At 42.8% G+C, this 18,428-nt stretch overlaps 1 protein-coding gene across 6 annotated transcripts in view; it reads left to right on the forward strand.

Annotated features, from left to right (window-relative positions):
* NT5C2 (5'-nucleotidase, cytosolic II) overlaps positions 1–18,041 on the forward strand; it is a 58,097-nt gene extending 40,056 nt beyond the window's left edge. For 5 of the 6 annotated variants that reach the window (XM_034776257.1, XM_034776258.1, XM_034776260.1 and 2 more), the window contains 14 exons: positions 167–262; positions 2,772–2,863; positions 3,074–3,131; positions 5,187–5,280; positions 6,328–6,381; positions 7,645–7,728; positions 8,570–8,611; positions 10,477–10,584; positions 10,966–11,032; positions 11,841–12,011; positions 13,584–13,635; positions 14,008–14,068; positions 14,833–15,009; positions 15,984–16,220. In XM_034776257.1, coding sequence (XP_034632148.1) covers positions 167–262; positions 2,772–2,863; positions 3,074–3,131; positions 5,187–5,280; positions 6,328–6,381; positions 7,645–7,728; positions 8,570–8,611; positions 10,477–10,584; positions 10,966–11,032; positions 11,841–12,011; positions 13,584–13,635; positions 14,008–14,068; positions 14,833–15,009; positions 15,984–16,220 — 1,393 coding nt within the window. Of the gene's footprint in view, positions 1–166; positions 263–2,771; positions 2,864–3,073; positions 3,132–5,186; positions 5,281–6,327; positions 6,382–7,644; positions 7,729–8,569; positions 8,612–10,476; positions 10,585–10,965; positions 11,033–11,840; positions 12,012–13,583; positions 13,636–14,007; positions 14,069–14,832; positions 15,010–15,983 lie in introns of all 6 variants that reach the window. The other variant, XM_034776255.1, reaches the window with a different exon arrangement.
* The last annotated feature ends 387 nt before the right edge of the window (positions 18,042–18,428 follow it).

Below are 18,428 nucleotides of genomic sequence, written 5' to 3' on the forward strand. Positions count from 1 at the left end.
GCCCCCAGTGTTCAATTCTGTTTTGGATGGGACATAAGAATGGGCTCAAACATTCTACTTCAGATAAGCACACTCGAGCTGATTTTGGTTCCTGCTCTGAGTATGGTGTATTTGGTCACCCCTCAGTGTGTTTCTGATTTCACATCTTAAATTCCTTCCTTGACAGAGGCCTGGTGTTCGATACACTTTATGGAAACCTGTTGAAAGTCGATGCCTATGGGAACCTCCTAGTGTGTACACATGGCTTTAATTTTGTGAGAGGGTGAGTACTGGTAACCTGGCCATTCACTGGTCATTGGTTCTGGCTTGATAAATGGCTTAATAAACCATAAGGAATAGCAGATAATTGGTTTATAAAGAGATGCTGGTTTTATACTTTTATAACTTCCGTTTATATATAAGAAACTGTGAGTGTTCTGAAGTTAATGATATTTCAAAGTCTAGGGAAAAAATCAGTACAGTACAAAGAGGCCTATATTTTCTAGAGCACTGGAAATAGGCTAGGACGTGGTGTGGGGAAGAGTTTATAGGACAGTGTGGGGGCTTTTTACTTGTGCTGGCATAATTCAGTTTCAGCATCCTGTCGTCAGGTAAAATAGTTGCATTGTGTCAGCCCTTTCTGGAACCGGCAGAAGTCTGCGTCGCATGAACAACTGCATATGGTTCAGCTCACCAGTCTTTGCCTGAGAGAGGTGAAGGATTGAACTAGCCTAGGAGCTGGATTATTGTAGCTTATGGTTTAGGTCAACGGGAAGAAAGGAGAGCAGCAGAATATGGACCCTGGACTTCAGAAAAGCAGACTTTGACTCCCTCAGGGAACTGATGGACAGGATCCCCTGGGAGGCTAATATGAGGGGGAAAGGAGTCCAGGGGAGCTGGCTCTATTTTAAAGAAACCTTATTGAGGGGCCAGGAACAAACCATCCCGATGTGCAGAAAGACTAGCAAATATGGCAGGCGACCAGCTCGGCTTAACAGAGAAATCTTCGGTGATCTTAAACACAAAAAGGAAGTTTACAAGAAGTGGAAACTCGGACAGATGACTAGGGAGGAGTATAAAAATATTGCTTGAGCATGCAGGGGTGTAATCAGGAAGGCCAAAGCACAATTGGAGTTGCAGCTAGCAAGGGATGTGAAGGGTAACAAGAAGGGTTTCTACAGGTATGTTAGCAACAAGAAAGCTAACGGCATATTGGGCTGCATGAGTTAGTAGGAGCATTGTCAGCCTATCAAGGGAAGTGATTATTCTTCTTTATTTGGCACTGGTGAGGCCACATCTGGAGTATTGTGTCCAGTTTTGGGTCCTCCACTACAGAAAGGAGGTGGACAAATTGGAGAGAGTCCAGAGGAGGGCAACAAAAATGATTAGGAGGCTGGGGCACATGACTTGCAAGGAGAGGCTGAGGGAACTGGAATTATTTAGTCTGCAGAAGAGAAGAGTGAGACGGGATTTGATAGCAGACTTCAGCTACCTGAAGGGGGGTTCCAAAGAGGATGGAACTAGGCTGTTCTCAGTGGTGGCAGATGACAGAACACAGAGTAATGGTCTCAAGTTGCAGTGGGGGAGATCTAGGTTGGATATTAGGAAAAACTATTTCACTAGGAGGGTGGTGAAGCACTGGAATGGGTTACCTAGGGAGGTGGTGGAATCTCCATCCTTAGAGGTTTTTAAATCCTGGCTTGACAAAGCCCTGGCTGCAATGATGTAGTTGGGATTGGTCCTGCTTTGAGCAGGGGGTTGGACTAGATGACCTCCTGAGGTCTCTTCCAACCCTAATCTTCTATGATTCTAATAGTAAAGCCGTGTGAAAGCTGTGTGTGATGTTCTGCAGTCCCCATTAGCTGTTAGCATTCTTCTTACCTCTATGAGTAGAAAGTTTAAATAAGAAAATGAGGGAGTGCAGTGCTAGATGCAAAATGTGACCAAATAAGTTCTCAAATCCATAATATGAGGCTAGAGTTGATGGAATGGAGGAACAGTTAAGTTCAGTAGCAACTGAACAGGAATCCCAGAGGCCATCAGACAGGCCTTCTGATAAGCTCATCTCAAGCTAGCAAGTCTCTGCAGCAGGAAGTAGAAACCTTAAAAAATGAAAGCTCAGATGTGTGCTCAAATCTCTCATATGTATATGTAGTCTTCACAGACTCCAGTGGGGTTGGATATGTGCCCTGAGTTTGGTCCTGCTATGTATATATATAATGGATGCTTTGAATGCAAATAGCATAATTCTGCCAGTGATCACTTAAAAAGTATCTTTTAAGAGAATGAGAATAATTACGTTTTTTTTAACATTGCCACCCTGCTGTTTAATTGCAAAGAGCCTCATTATCGTCTCCAGCAGAACCACCTTGCACATTGCTGATGAAAGCTGCATGTGGGTGTTTTAAAAAAAAACACATGAAAACTAGGGGAAAGTTTAATTAGTTTAAACAAACAATAAAAATGCAGTGGATTTAAGTATCCCCTGGCTATCAGCTCAGGGATGAAGGTAAGGCTGTGCTCACTCAACCATTCTGCTTCCCTGTGTCAGATTTGTTCACTTTACTGACCAACCATGGATATTTTTGCTAGAGCCAACACAGCTATGGAGTGTTTTTACTTTTGTGTCACCAACACACTGTTCATTTCCCCCTCAGCATATGGTAAAACTAGGTGTTGATTAAAGCTTGAGGGAATCTTCAGTTAATTGGCCCTTTTATGATCAGATTCTAAGAACTATAGAGTATGCTATTGTTTCATTCAGTTTTTCCCTTTACTATCTTGTTTTTCAGGCCAGAAACTCGGGAGCAGTACCCAAATAAATTTATTCAAAGGGATGACACAGAGAGGTTTTACATTCTGAACACGTTGTTCAATCTACCAGGTAAGTCCCTAGTTAGCTACTGTAGGGCTTGATCCTTCATCACAGAAATGAATGGGTATTTTGCCGTTGACTTCCTGACAGCACATTGGGACCTGTGCTGGTGTGCTTTGAGTTACATGAACACCTCTCTTCCTCTAGACTCCTACCCCAAACGTTATTTTAATTTATGTTGTTTCTCTTGTTTTAAAATTCTGTTTTGTTTCTTTGCAGAGACCTACCTGTTGGCTTGCCTAATAGATTTCTTTACTAACTGTGACAGGTATTCTAGGTACGTTTACTGCCTGATTTTATAAAACTAATGGTATAGTGCAGTCTTGAATATATGTTTTAAATAATGGATGCAGGGTACAGCACAAAGCTGCTCTACCGAGGTCCAGTCTCCCACTAATGTCAATGCGAATCTTTCCATTGACATCACTGGGACTAAGATCAGTCCTCTTTAGCTGTTTAATATAAAAGTGAATTCTGTGCTGATGTGAAATGTCTATTAACATCTCTGGAGACTGAAGGCCTAGACCAATTGGATGCAGTAAAGACATTGGCAATGCAGCTCTTCCCTCATACTGTGTACCTGTCTCAATGCACTAGTTGCCACAACGTGGAGAGACAACCTCTAGATATGAACCAAGTGAATGGTTGGTTTCCATTTCCACTCTGATCTTGGCGCCTCAGCTAAGACTCCAACAAATAATGCCAAATGAGTTGGAGGTTTGATGACGTGGAAGTTTGTGATCTGAGACCACAAACTTACTACAAACACAGTGGCCACCAAACAGCCCTTAGATGTCTATTTTCAATGCCTTGTATTTGTAATTAGACTTGTATTTGAACCAGTAACCTAGAGGCAAAACTCCCAAGGCCAATTACCAGAGCCACTTAGGTTCCCCATATAGTAGTTTTAACATTTTCATGGTTAAGAACCTCGTTCACTCAAAAGTGAAATATGCTAATGACATGGGTTTGATTTAAAAAAACAGATTCACTTAATGAGAGGATTGTCTAAAATATTAAGTCTGGTTTTAATAACTTTTAAAGGATACATTTCCCAATTTTTTATAGTAATTTTTGATTTACTGTTCATAGCAAGCTTTTTGAAGCAGGAAATGTACATGTTTTCTTTTTCCTCCATCATGTATGTGCATCAGCACCTGTTATCTTGGGGTTGCTCATGAGTGCTGTGCTGTCAATGCTTTTTGGTTTAGAAAAGGAACATTGAGACATATGGGATTTTGGGGGGCTAAAAATCAATATTTACATGGGCTTGCAAAGAGGTGTATGTTTAAAATGGTAGGTTACATTTTGAGCTAGCAAACCTTGATGCAGCTGCATGAATGATTCACGAGCTATGAAGTGATACCAGGTATTACATTCTTGGAAAGTAAAGGTTAAACACATATGCAGTTTTGCCTAGGGACACAGGAATTGCCATTCTGGATCAGATCAGTGTCCAGTATCCTATCTCTGAAAAATGGCCAGTACCCTTTAGTGGACAATTATGGAATAATTTGCCCATAATAGAGTTTCTTCTTAATCCGCATCTGTTAATGATTGGCTTATGCCCCAAAGCATGAAGTTTTATATATAGTATAAAATCCTTTTTTGAATCTATCTTATGTAAAATCTTGGCCTCAGTGGTATCTTGTGGTGGTGAGTTTCACAGGATAATTATGCACTGTGATATAAAAAAGCAACATTACCTTTTATCAGTGTTAAATGCGTTGACTTTTAATTTAATTGAATATCTCCTTTTTCTTGGGTTATGAAAGAGGATAGTCAGCAACACTTAATTTACTTGATTACGTTCATCTTTTTGTATACCTCTATCCTGTCCTCTCTTATTTATCAGCTGTTTAAACTACGGTCCCAGTCTATCAATCACTCCTAAAATGGAAATCTTTCCATGTCCTTAATCATTATGTACTTACCATTCCATTAGTGTCAGGAGGGAGAGACTAGAGACCCAGTCACAAAAATCTGAAATACCACATTACTAGTGCATGGTCCAGAGACAGGAATCTGCTTCCTGAAGTTCTGAATGAATAGCACATTTGGGTAACAAACACCTCTCATGCTGCTGTATATACCAGGTCTGTTCAGATAGACTCCGTTAACTGGAAACTATTTACCGGGCATTCTCTCAATTCCAGCACCCACGAAGGAATAAAAGAGGAAACAATGAATACAAGTTGGGAATACGAGTTTTGTCTGTCAGATAGATTGCACTATCTTGTCTCCCTGGTTGCTTCTTAGTCACAGAGGTCCTGTGCACACTGGCTGCTGTTCTTGATCTGACATATCTGATCTCTCTTCTTTCTCCTCATAGCTGTGAAACGGGGTTTAAAGATGGAGACCTCTTTATGTCCTTCAGGAGTATGTTCCAGGATGTCAGAGATGCTGTTGACTGGGTTCATTACCAGGTGATTGGAACTCCTTGGGATTTTTTATTAGTCATTAATTGAGCTACACCTGTCTTTAACTCTTGAAATGGAAGCAGTTAACATGTGACTATATCCCTGTAAAAGAAACCTGTTTTGCCATTTAGTGACCAGATATGTGAATGGTGCAGGACTACACCCTTGGGGACAGTGATTCTCTCTCTCATTAGACAGGAGACTCCCTCTGTCCTTCTATCTCATCCAATCCTCATTTTCCTTAGCTATAATTAACAAGTGATTTAAAGATTGCACCATGAACCATATTTGCATTTTATACCATGTATTGAAGTTGTGGACTATTAATTTTTGCAATATTGATTTTATTGTACATCTACTGTAGAGTATTAATTGCTTCATGCTGTTAGGAATCTGTGTGTGCAGGTTGGAGAATTTCATAAGTTTTGATGCTCTGCTTAGTGTGGGGGGCAACCCAATTTTATATACACAAACATATCTACGTATGCTATTTGGATTTCCTGATCAATAACGTTTGTAAATATGGCAGCTGAAGGCATGATTCTGCTCCTCTTATTCCCAGGAAGAGTCCCATAATGAGTAGGATGGAGCACTTTCATATTATTTGATCACATTTTATGCTTCCGGTTGTCATCTGATTTCTACAAGATTCAGAAGGGAATTTTTCATACATTTTTTTGCACAATTGACCAGGTGCTTTGTGGTGGGTTTTGCCTTTTACTGAAGCTCTGTGGTCACTGCTGGAGACTGGAGATCAATGGTCTGATCTGGTATGGCAACCTATATTAGTTTCTGTTTCTATCACATTCCTTCCTGAAAGGATTGAAATGGTGTTAAAGTGGATTATTCACCTCTAAAATTATCACCAGAGTAGGAGACTGCATGGCTCATAGGATTTGTGATAGTTCATGCTCTCTGTCTGAGTCACCCGTTCAGATTCATTCCTGGTTTGTATTTTTACTGGGCTTTGACAGTGTGGAAGTTGGAGATAATCTGATGTGTGTTAGATCATTAAGCCCAGCATCTCATGGAGTTCTGTTATTTCTATTTCAGGGAACCCTCAAGGAAAAGACACTTGAGAATCTGGAGAAGTATGTAGTGAAAGATGTAAGTGTGGAGTTACTTTGCTGTGCTGTGCGACATACTGTACCGAGAACACAGGCAGGAAGTGTGGGGGGAAGGAGAAAACGTGTTGATTTGTTTTACTGAATTAGAAAACTGATAAGCATGGCTTCTACTGTAATAACCAAAGACAAAGTGGAAAGTTGAAACCCGGCCTGTGTCCCAACCCAATAATCCACATGGCTTGGTTTTCATCCACACATCTATTAAACAGATTATAAAAGATAGAGGAGAATTTAGCACATGATGGAGGTGATGGTGTTGGTGAGGCACATGCAGACTCTCTTGGTGGGGAAGGGGACTGTTTCTTTTACCTGGCGGTTCTGTTAGCACCATAAACCACAGTGATGCAGCTCTATTGACCTCAGCTTCAGAAGAGGCTGACATCTTTTCCAGATGGAAGTATTGATATAGCCAGCCACTGAAAGAGGCATGAGGGGGAGGGGAAATTCCAAGAAATGGTTCAATCTCTCAAACTTCCCTCCAAAGTGAGTGCAATGTCTGATCTAGGAAAGCTGAAACTGTGCACTCCTTCCTGCTTTCGGACTGCCTTTGAAGGAAGTGTGTGAGCTGCAAGTGAGCATTCTGCCGCCAGTCTCCATGAGTAGGCCCCATGGATAGTAAAAACTTATCTGAATGTCATTTGGTTTAAAGTACTGATACCAGCCAGTCCACATTATGGACTCATTGCCTGCCTGCAATGTTTCATTTTAAAGTAATTAACCAGTCTAGTTACCTGTCTGCAAACTGCTTTGGAAACTTCTGTTTTGGGGTAGTCGGTCACTCTTGTAATTTACACATGGCTGAATTAGGATTTATAACTTAATAAAAACAGCTCCAGCCTCAAACTCACTCTAACTTTGATGTTTGAATTATGACACATTCCTACCTGTAGACTTGGGTGTTCAAACCTTCTATCAAAGGGCTCATTCTGGTAATTTACCAGAAGCCCAAGGGGCCACATCCAGTTTGTCTGAAGTGGAGCTGGTAGTGGGTGAGCATGCTACAGTGTGTGAAGTGCCACTAAACTATTTAATATCATCGTGGGGAGTTCAGGGTCTGCTAGCACCCGTGGACGCAGTTAATGGTTCCCATTTACATTTCTTCCACTCTTTTCATTTCTACGTGCAAGGACGTTTTCCTGATGCCGTTGCCAGTTTAAAATTGTGTGGTCTTGCAAGCATGATTTTAATTGAGCCTTGTTTTTCCCAGTGGTAAAGTGTCTGTAATCCTTGTGTGTCCTTTTAGGGGAAAATGCCATTACTGCTCAGCCGCATGAATGAGGTTGGAAAGGTGTTTCTTGCCACAAACAGTGACTATAAATACACAGATGTAAGTGCTGCTGAAATATTTGGATTTGCGTAGAATTTAATGAAGAAAAAATGGATATTCATTTTCATACGTTTTCTGGTTTCACTATGACACTTTGAGTGTATTCTATATACTTCCTGAGTGAGAGGTAGTGTGATTTAGGGATTAAAGCAGAGGGCTGGGTTTCAAAACTCTTGGGTTCTGTTCCAGGCTCTGATACTAATTTATGGTATGACCTGGGGCAAGTCAGTTACCTCATCTGTGTCTCGGTCTCTCAGCAGATGAAAAGTGCTGGATAAATGCAAAGTATTGTTATTTTTAAAACCAGTCGCCCCCAAAATGCAAAACTTTCCCTACAATCAAACTGTTCTGATGCATACATGAAGGCATCAGACAATCCTGAATCTGTGATCAAGTGACAGTCCAATAACTTTTGAACCATCAAGGCTAGAGGGCTAGAAATTGGTGCTTTGTCCGGGTGGAGAGAAGCTGGAAATTACCTCTTTTTAGTGGTGCAAGGTATTTGTTTAAAGCCCTGGGAAATCGCAAGATATCACAGCATTATTATGTATAGAAAGCTCACAGATCATTTTAAAGGTCTCTAAAATATATTTGAAGTAGTGTGCAGATTTTGAAGGCAAATCTATTCTTTGATTAGAAAAATTACTGTTTTAACTCCAACTGATGTTTTATTAATTTTGTTCCCAAATTGCAATAAAATCTAATGCCAAAACTGACAGTAAATTGTAAAACTAAAAAAGTTCTGTAGTCTGAAAAGGTGGAGACTGAGAAGTATGTTGTTATAAACTACACAAATGTATATTTTAAAGTCCTGTAAATCATTTCTAATTTTGTCTTTCAGAAAATTATGACTTATTTGTTTGATTTTTCACATGGACCAAAGGTATGTGACTCTAGGACTGCTGTTTTACTATAAATTAATGCACATCATTATCTCTGTGTAGTGTAATAGGATTGTAATCCTGGTTCATGGACTGCATGAGGATTAGCAGGTATAGTTAAAACACAGTTGCTGTTTAGTTTCCTTATTTACACAGGATCAAATCCAAATATAAATAGAACATTTAGAGAGAGATGTTGTCAGCTGTTTTAAAACAAGAATCCTTAATAATAACATAATCTAATAAGGTTGCATTTTGCAGTTAAGATCAGTATGAAACTGACAAAGTTTAGGTGCCAATAAGAAATCTTATTGGAGAGCAAAAGGGCTTTGTAAATGGAAAGGAATGTCTAGGTCCTAATACTGATCTCACTGGCGTGATTCAACTGACTTCAGTCATGTTAGTCCTGATTTACACTGGTACAAGTGAGGGCAGAGGCAGGCCCTGAAATGTTTAAATGTAAAACAGGAGCTCCAAACCTTTGTCTGCTTAGTACATTCAGCTTAATTGATTACTTCATCAATCACACAATGCATGGCTCAGCTCCTGTTTCATGGAGTTACTTAATTATTTTCATGTGCCTGTCAACACTGCACCTGGGCACATGTCACAAATGAAAACCAGTTTGCTAAATTAAACTCCCCACAGTAAATGAAACAAAGAGCCCCATCTCTGAACTGTTGCCACCTCCTCAGTGACGATCTATAGTCAGAAAACTCTTTTGACTCAAAATATGTGCCTTTGCACCATGCTGTGAGGGTCAATAAATTCAAGCAGGGGTTATTTTCATAACGGGCACCCTTCACTTACTAAAAATACCTCCCATCCTTGTGAATACCAGCTAGGGAGTGTTGGCAACCCCTGCCTACCCCCCACCCTCCCGGCTGATTTCAGCAAACTTCAGAGAAAGGTGTGCTGCATAGATAAATGCTGATGGGTGCTTGTGCCTCTGATGCGTGGCTTTGGTACAGAGCGGTTACATGTGAGTAGGAGTCCAGGCTGTTTCCTACCATCTTTGAGAATGCTCACAAAGCCAGGTGCTGACTTCACAAGAATCCAGTGTTGTTTGCAGTGTGGTTGCAGTTTGTTGGTCCTAGGATATGAGAGACAATGTGGGTGAGATAATGTCTTTTATTGGACCAACTTTGGTTGGTGGAAGAGACAAGCTTTTCAGCTTCACGGAGCTCTTCCTTAGAATAATCCAGTGAGCATGGATCTATGCAGGGTGTCACCTTTATACGCCAACTGGCAGCTATGTAATTTACAATATCCTTCACTGCAACAGCTGATCTATTATCTTACATGTTCAATGCAGTCATTCCATCTCAGCCTATGATGTCAGTCTCCCAAACCAGGCTGGACTTAGTACTGGATGGAAACCTCCAAGGAAAACAAAATGCTTTAGGAAGTGGTGCTGGTAATTCAGTACTCTCCCTTCTGAGCACCACAGAATGGTGCTATCCTGTTGGATTTACCCATTTGACCAACAAAAAAAAAAAAAAGATTCCTTTTAGGTAACTATTCCATTGCACTTTTTGCAGGATTATCAGATTCCACTGTGGTTTATTTATAATCTGCTTTCCTAAATTTCTCTGCAGTGGAATTTCTCTTGGATGCAGTATTTTTTGCTTTCTCCTCTAAACTGTAGTGTTTCTTGATGATGATCAATTGCTGTCATGTTGGACCCAGAGGTGGCTGCATTTCTGCAGTGTGTGGAGTGATTCCTCGATATGTAGTTTATGAAAGTGTTCTGGAATCCTTCAGGATGAAAGGTGCAATAAATATAGGCGCTTGTATTATAAAATGTATAAGTGATTTGAGAAGAGGCTGAAGGCAGCTGATGCTTTTATGGTTTTTCCTTTCCTAGCCTGGGAGCTCTCATCAGCCATGGCAGTCCTACTTTGATCTGATCCTAGTGGATGCACGAAAGCCCCTCTTTTTTGGAGAAGGCACAGTATTGCGGCAAGTAGACACTGTAAGTACTGCACACTTACCCACGTGGTTTCTTTAGGCAGCTTGGAACAGGAACTGGAACTTTTCTAGACTGGACTCTGCATTGAAATTCATGGAAGGCATTGGGCTGGAGTTTGCTTTTCGTTACACCCGGTCAGCCTCATTGCTATCAGAGGTGTGTGTGACGGGCAGAACTTAGTCCTTCCTGGCTAAATTAGAATACAACAAACTGTGTATGGAGAAGAGTGAAACACAAAATCCCTCCATGTGAGTGAAAGCTGCCTCCAGTCTCCCAGGGAGAGACAGGGGTCCAAGAGAAGGAAGAATTAGGAAAAACCAGGCAGAAAAGATCCACCACACCAGTTGCCCGTCACTAAAGTGATTTCTTTCCTCTTCTGTACAGGTTACTGGCAAGTTGAAGATTGGTACCTACACAGGGCCTCTGCAGCATGGCATCGTCTATTCAGGCGGTAAAGCGAGAACAATCTCATGTGTATTCTATAATGAGCATAAACAGAGATTTAGCTTCTCAGCCTACTGGCATAATTGGGGGTTGTCAGGTTAATCCGTGGTAGTGTTTCTGATCGGCAAGTCCTTCAGTGTAACCTGGTGGACCCACTCATCATCCAGTATTGTGCAAGGATTTTAAAGGGCATGGGAGAGCAGTGGCTGCTTTAGCACACTGGGGACTTGGCCAGGAGTTCTCAGCTGTTTTCATACTGCAATGCCAGGGTCAGCCACTTGCCAGGTGCACCCTGAATCCTCTGCCCCAGTTCGCATGTTGCTTCAAAGGAAGGGTAATGGGAATGAGGGAACTCAGCTCTTCTGACACATGAAGAGGATCTGGCTCATTCACTTCAGGGGAAGATGAGAGCCCGCACTGACCACCCCACATACTGCCCACAGCACTGAGCACTTTGTGCAGGCATTCCTGTAGTGCAAATAGGTGCAAGTGCTTGGCTACTGTTGTGATGTGCTAATATGGAGCAGACTGGGGCTTTGGGGAGACCCCCAAGGATGCTGCTTTCTGGCCCAGCAGAGATAATACACTTGGCAAAGATGGTTTCTGGGAAGAGATGGCCAACTTGCTGTGTCTGTAGCCCACAGCTCCCTGTGTCTTGGCTGTCAGTGTATGCTTTGTGAGTAGCTGCAATTACTGGACACTTGTTTTTGCACTGCAGTGACAGGCATATGCCTGAGTTGTGAGCATCTGAAATGTGAGAAATCTTTCCCTTCAGTTCACAATTGCTGACCCATCCTGCTTTCATTCCCTCGCAGGTTCCTCAGATACAATCTGTGACCTGCTGGGGGCTAAGGGCAAGGACATTTTGTACATTGGAGACCACATCTTTGGAGACATCCTAAAGTCCAAGAAACGTCAGGGCTGGAGGACCTTCCTGGTGATTCCCGAACTAGCCCAGGAGCTGCATGTCTGGACTGACAAAAGCTGTACGAAACTAGGCAACCAGTTTGCTGTCACTTCCCTGGTGCAGCAACATTGACCTCACTGCGGCTGGTCTATTGTAACTGGGGGGAGATTTTAGTGTTATTTCTCAAGATTGTATTGTTTGTATGTTGTCAAGGGGAAAAGCTGGGGCAGGATTTGGAGGGGCTCTATGACAGTGTGCATCTGCTTTTGTTTATTTTTTTCTTGAGATCTTCCCCTTGCCTTTGGCATCTGTGTTAGGGGCTGATGCAGTCCTATTACCTGAGGGAAAAGATTGGAATCTTGCTCAGCCTTTCAGATCACAGTCCTGGCTGTTGGTAACACTGTCATCTCTTAGCGAGGATGGAGCTAGGCCTTTTGCATTTGGACACAGTGGGGGGATATGAAATTTCCAGCTGCATTGTGTATTAAAATGAGTTCTATGTGGCATAGATAGAAGCTGTGATCCGATGGGCTAAAGTGTTCCAAACCCATGTAATTTTTTCCTAATAAGCCACACCTCCTTCACTGACTGGATCAGTACACCCCTCCATCAAACAGTCACTTCTCAAAAGCCCTGTTAGAAGATGGCTTGTTATTCATTAAAAAGTATGTATTCTCACCCCCTCACGCCACTTCTCTTCCTCCGTTGGCATCTGTGTCAAAGTGATGCTTGAATCGCATCCTGAGCCTCACGCACAAACAGATCTCCCCTGTCACTGGGCTAGCCCCTTTGCTGGTGAGCTGCTTGTAGGGCAGCAGCAATGCGGATCTCATTTGTTGTGTTTAATCATGTTGCTGCAGAGGAACAGCGGAACAGCGGTGCTCTAAAAAGCTTAGAGACTTAGTGTACTTATTCATGATGTAAAGTCGCAGGGCAGATGAGGACAGGGAAGGCAGGTGATAGGGGAGGTGTGAGGTCAGAGCAGGGGGAAGTCTGAGGTGAAAGCAGCTCCCATGTTTAATCCCTAGGATAAGCCAAAGATCCCATTCTCCCATGGCTGGAACAGCAGCTCACCAGTATTCTAGAGGAATTAGCGTGGCATTAGTTGCAGTATTGGACTAGGGGGGTCACCTCCCTCTGCTGTCAGCCTTCACAGCCTTCCGGTTTTCATTTAGCCTGTTTTATTTTTTTTTCTCTATTTTTCACTTCATTTATTTGGGACCCAGCTTCGTTCCATTCAGCTGCAGACAGCAGCAGGAATCACAACACAGGACAGAACTGCCTTCAGGGTAGAACCACTTTAATGGCCCAGTCCTGTAGCCCTACTCACGCAAATTGCCCCATTGATGTCAAAGAACTTACTTATCTAAAACATGCAGTGTGGGCCCCAAAGCAACAGGGATCAGTCCCAGAAAACAAGTCCTGAGCGCTGCCAGGCCTGCACAGTCTGCATTCAACTCTTTATCTGAACCATCTAGATTAGACACCTGTTTCCCGGCACGTCAGCCCTAGCAGCTGCGCACTCTGCTTTATTTTCCATTCCTGGCCACGGCCGCCTCCTATGAGAAGAGCTGGAAATGTGATGCTTTGGCTTTTGGCACGTCTTCAGTTTTCGCATTCTAACCCTCTTCTCTCTTCTGGAATTATTCAGCCCTTTTTGAAGAGCTGCAGAGTCTGGACATTTTCTTGGCGGAGCTTTACAAGTGAGTATTCCAGCGTTCATATAATAATAAGAAGAAATAATAATTTCCCTCCACCAAGCAGCAGCTGCCATTTGAGGATCTTAATACACTTTTGCAAATGTTAGATAATGAATCTAACAAGTCCCCTGTAAGTAAGCACATGGGGAAACTGAGGCACATAATGGTTATGACTTGCTCAAGGTCACACCATGAGTCCGTGGCACAGTCAGGAGTTGATCTCAGGAGTCCTGGCTTCTAGTAATCCTGGGTTCTACCCACAAAGCTAGCCTTCTTTCCTCTATTTCTTCCTAACCACAAAATACCCCACCCCTAAGCCTCCTAGTTTCCTAAACATGTTCAAACAATGGTGTGTAATTTTTCTTCTATAACCAGGCATTTGGACAGTAGCAGCAACGAACGGCCTGACATCAGTTCCATCCAGAGACGTATTAAGGTAACAATTATAAAAACACCTTTTCACACTGAAGGATCCCAAAGTGCTTTACAGTCTGATACACAACCATATACCGGGATCACTTCCCTCAGCACTAAAATGCAGCCACCTTTGGGGTGGAATACAGCAGCTTACAGCATGCATACATTACAGCAGCATTACACAATAGCTTTCTTAAGCAGGGAAGTAAAGTATATCACACTCAACTGAAATTAAAAAGGACAGAAGGTTATTACCCCAGTTGGAATTTGGCCAGGACATTGGGGTAGCACTTGCACTATTAGGAAGAATGCCATGGTCAAGACCTTGGTTTTATGCCTGATCTAAAGGTGGCACTTGCAGAAGCATAGTGCCCCTGGGTACCATTCCGGGGCATTGATTCCATCTTGACTCAGATGGGGCACCCACTGGCTTTCTGTCACCACCTCCTGCAGCATTCTTGGTGTTCCCTGGAAGTTTCCCATCTACTGATCAGGCAACCCCTGTTCAGATGACATCACAGCCTGGTGGGATGGCTGCAGCTATGATAAAATGTCATTGATTCCAGTACAACTTTCCCCCCCCATTAGATGTAAATATGGACTCTGTGGGGTCTCGCTATTAGAACACACACAGCCTGTTAAGCGCCTCTCTATTCTGAACCCCTGCAGAATCTGAGCAGCTCAGGAACTCAGAATGTCCCAGTTATGTGACAGTCTTTTCCCTGTTTGAGTTTGCGTTGCTCTCTGTCTGGCCAGAGCATTTAATCTGCCTTTTGCTTGTAGAAAGTGACTCACGACATGGACATGTGCTACGGGATGATGGGAAGCCTGTTCCGTAGTGGCTCACGACAGACCCTCTTTGCCAGCCAGGTGATGCGTTATGCAGATCTCTATGCAGCATCTTTCATCAACCTCCTGTACTATCCATTCAGCTACCTCTTCAGAGCCGCCCACGTACTGGTGAGTTGTAACCCACTGAGAAACCAGCAGCAGTCCTGACAGGCAAATGCCATTAGAACTGTCTAGTGAGTGGTGTTGGCAGAACCAGATAAACACTGTTAAGGACTCGGGGACATCACTACTGTAGTGCAGAAGAGATAGGAAACTCACATTCTCATATTATGGCTTGGAGGCGCTTAAGCTTGTTATGGAGGTGTCTGAGGTCTTTAGTGGAGGGTGATGGACTCCTGCTTGCTAGGATGGCATTGGCCACCCCGGAAGCTGGCCACCTTCCCAGCCAGAGGCAGTAATGACGGCTGCTCAGTGGGGATAGGAGGAATTATAAAAGAAAAATATTGGTGCTTAAAATAAAGGACATGGGGCTCATCCTCAGAATCACATCTAGAACAGCATAGAGTTGTGGATGCGTGCAGTGATGTGAGAAGACATACAGAGGGATAACACTGGATCTAGTTACCAGTTTTGCTGTCCTCCACACTGGCTTTCCTATGGGAGAGTCCCATAAGCTGTAATGAGGCTAATTATTGGCCCTCAGTACTGATGTTGATGTTAATATTAATGTCAGTGTCACGGGCTTGTGCTATCTCAGGAAGCTTCAGATGATAACGGGCCAATTTGTTCTGAATGGATAGCATGAAAAGTCACTGGTCTTCATCTGTAAGGAGCTATGTGCTTCAAAGAGTAGTGAAAACTATTTCACTAGGGTCAGTTTCAGCCCAAAGTCCCCACGCATACCTGCGTTTTAGTATTAGTTCTGTAATGGTACAAGCATACACAGCATGGTGGGGCCTGCCTTTCTGGTCACAATCACAAGGGTTACATATCCGTACAGCATATTTAACAAACTTCAGATGCTTGTTTTTCATTAGTATCTGCATCTATTGGAGAAATAATGAGAGCATCTGCATGGCTGATCACAGCATTCCTCCTGGGACAATAAGACAGGTCCAGTCCTCTCTCTTGTTTTTGTATAGATGCCACATGAATCGACGGTGGAGCACATTCATGTTGACATCAATGAAAAGGAGTCACCTCTGGCCACACGCAACCGCACCTCAGTGGATTTCAAAGATTCCGACTACAAACGGCATCAACTGACCCGGTCAGTCAGTGAGATTAAACCACCTAACCTTTTCCCCCAGACTCCTCAGGAAATCACACATTGCCATGATGAGGATGATGATGAAGAAGAGGAGGAGGAAGAGGAATAGGAAGGAAAAATGGAAGCCTCTCTGAAGACAAAACATGATTGTGGCAGTGATGAGCGGGAGTGGATTCCCATGTTCGGTTCCAGGGGGAATGGATGTGATTCTTTCAAAGGCACATTTTGAAAGTTTCCAAAAACTTTTTAAAATTAACACTAATCAGGAGGAGCCCCTTGTTTTTAATTTTGTGAATCTGCTCTTTGCAGATGGTTCAAAATGCCAATGGATTCTGCACTACGGGAGATTCTAACAGTGTATTCAGACTGGACAGCACACAAGTGTTGTCTATAAAGCCTCGCCTGTTACAGATTAGGGATGCTGCATGGTTTTTCCCTTTTTCTTCCCATTGGTGCAATTCATTTGGTTTTCATTGAACGGTGTCTTATGAACGGTTTGGAATTTGTACAGTCTCCACAGAGAAGGAAGGATGCAATGTACCCTGTAGCAGACAAAATAGTCTGACAAGAATCCTACTGCGAGTTGTGCCACTATTCTTAACTCTCAGTTTTTTTGGATACAAATTCTACCCCTACCAAATACTGTATTGTATCCAGGGAAACGTTATGGCTTCCAGCATTGAATTTACCCTCTGCTAAGCACAAGTTTCCCCTTATAAGCGGTTTAATGTTCTAAATTACTCTGGCAATATCTGGTTTCAGTGGGATTCCGGTACTTACTAGCATTCAGTAGTTTTGGGTTTGTCAGAAAGTCTGTTATCCTCCCCTTGGTGGATAAAGACTTAATTCTTTCCTCATTGGCATGTAATGCATGATTTCTGTTACATTTATAAAACAAGTGACTTTTGTGCAATGCTCTCATCTATCCCCCCTCCTCAAATCCCCCTATATTTTCAACCAGTATTATTAGCAAACGAGCTTGAAATCGTATCTTTACATTGTATGTTAGTTATTCCCCCCCACAATTTCTGTTATCTTTTTCTCTGCTCTGCTTTAAGAAAGGAAAGGAAAGCACCAACGTATCCCAAAGATATAAAAGCCAAACAGCATCTGGGGTGGAAGTGTGCGCTTGGGCCACCCATCCTAGCCTGAACTTGGCCCACACTATAGAATCATAGGACCGGAAGGGACCTCCAGAGGTCATCTAGTCCAGTCCCTGCACTCATGGCAGGACTAAGTATTATCTAGACCATCCCTGACAGGTGTTTGTCTGTATGATCATGTGTGTGTATATATATATATATATATATATAATATGATCATATACTGCAGGGCTGGTCCAATTGTGTGACCTATACAATTCCACAATACAGTTTGCAGCTGCCCCATCTTTCACATGGAGCTGTAGCACATAGAGACTACAGGTCCCAGCCTGAATGCTCCATCTTTAGCCAAGAGGAAGAGATTTGGCTCAAGATAGCTGTAGTCTCCAGGCTCCTGTGCTGGCACCTGCAGTTGCTGAAGGCTCTACCTCCATTTCAGAAATGAATATGGTGCAGTCTGCTTCATTTGTCCTGCAAACAGTTCTCAGTGTCCTGTCTGTGCCCTTTGGGCCTCCGCCTGGTGTTAACTTAAACACAAATCCCTTGTGTTACCATTCCCTGTAAGGTGTGGTATGCAGTACGGCTGTGTTAACTGTGCAGTGCCATTTACTACCTGTCATGGGTGCGCTGTAGCTTATTCCAAACTGCCATTCATTTGTGAAAGATACAGAACGGGGGCCTGGTTTTAAAGAATTAGACCTTTTGGTTCAATCTCATAATTGCATTTGATCTTATGCCAGTGTAACATACAAAAACAAACCAGCAGGAGGTGCTATTGCTGGTATGTCAGGCCTACAAGTCAATAAACCATGATGGTTCTAGCATTATTGGCCTATCGCTTTGTTTATGCATTGCTGCTGGAAGGTGTCCTTGTCACATCACAGCTGAACAGGGTGAAGGGGAGAGATTTTGCTAGGTAAGTGTTGGCAAGCCAGGAAACCATCAGAGAGTTTGGGTTTTTAGAGATGTTGTCCAGCACTTTTGTCACTAAGTTTTAAGGAGGACAGTATCCAGCCTCCTCCTGAAAGATGTCTTCAGGGAAGGAAGATGATAACTTGAAATCCGATGATTAAGGATGAAAATCAACACTAAGCCATTGCATGCAGTAACGGAGATGTGATATTGTGTGAAACTATCAGGTCAGCTACACGTTTTTTTTGCGCTGGTTGGAGGGCTGGAACAGGTTCACAGTGAATGGATTTAGAAACTATTTT

Source organism: Trachemys scripta, chromosome 7 (assembly GCF_013100865.1).
Source record: "Trachemys scripta elegans isolate TJP31775 chromosome 7, CAS_Tse_1.0, whole genome shotgun sequence".
NCBI lineage: Eukaryota > Metazoa > Chordata > Testudines > Emydidae > Trachemys > Trachemys scripta.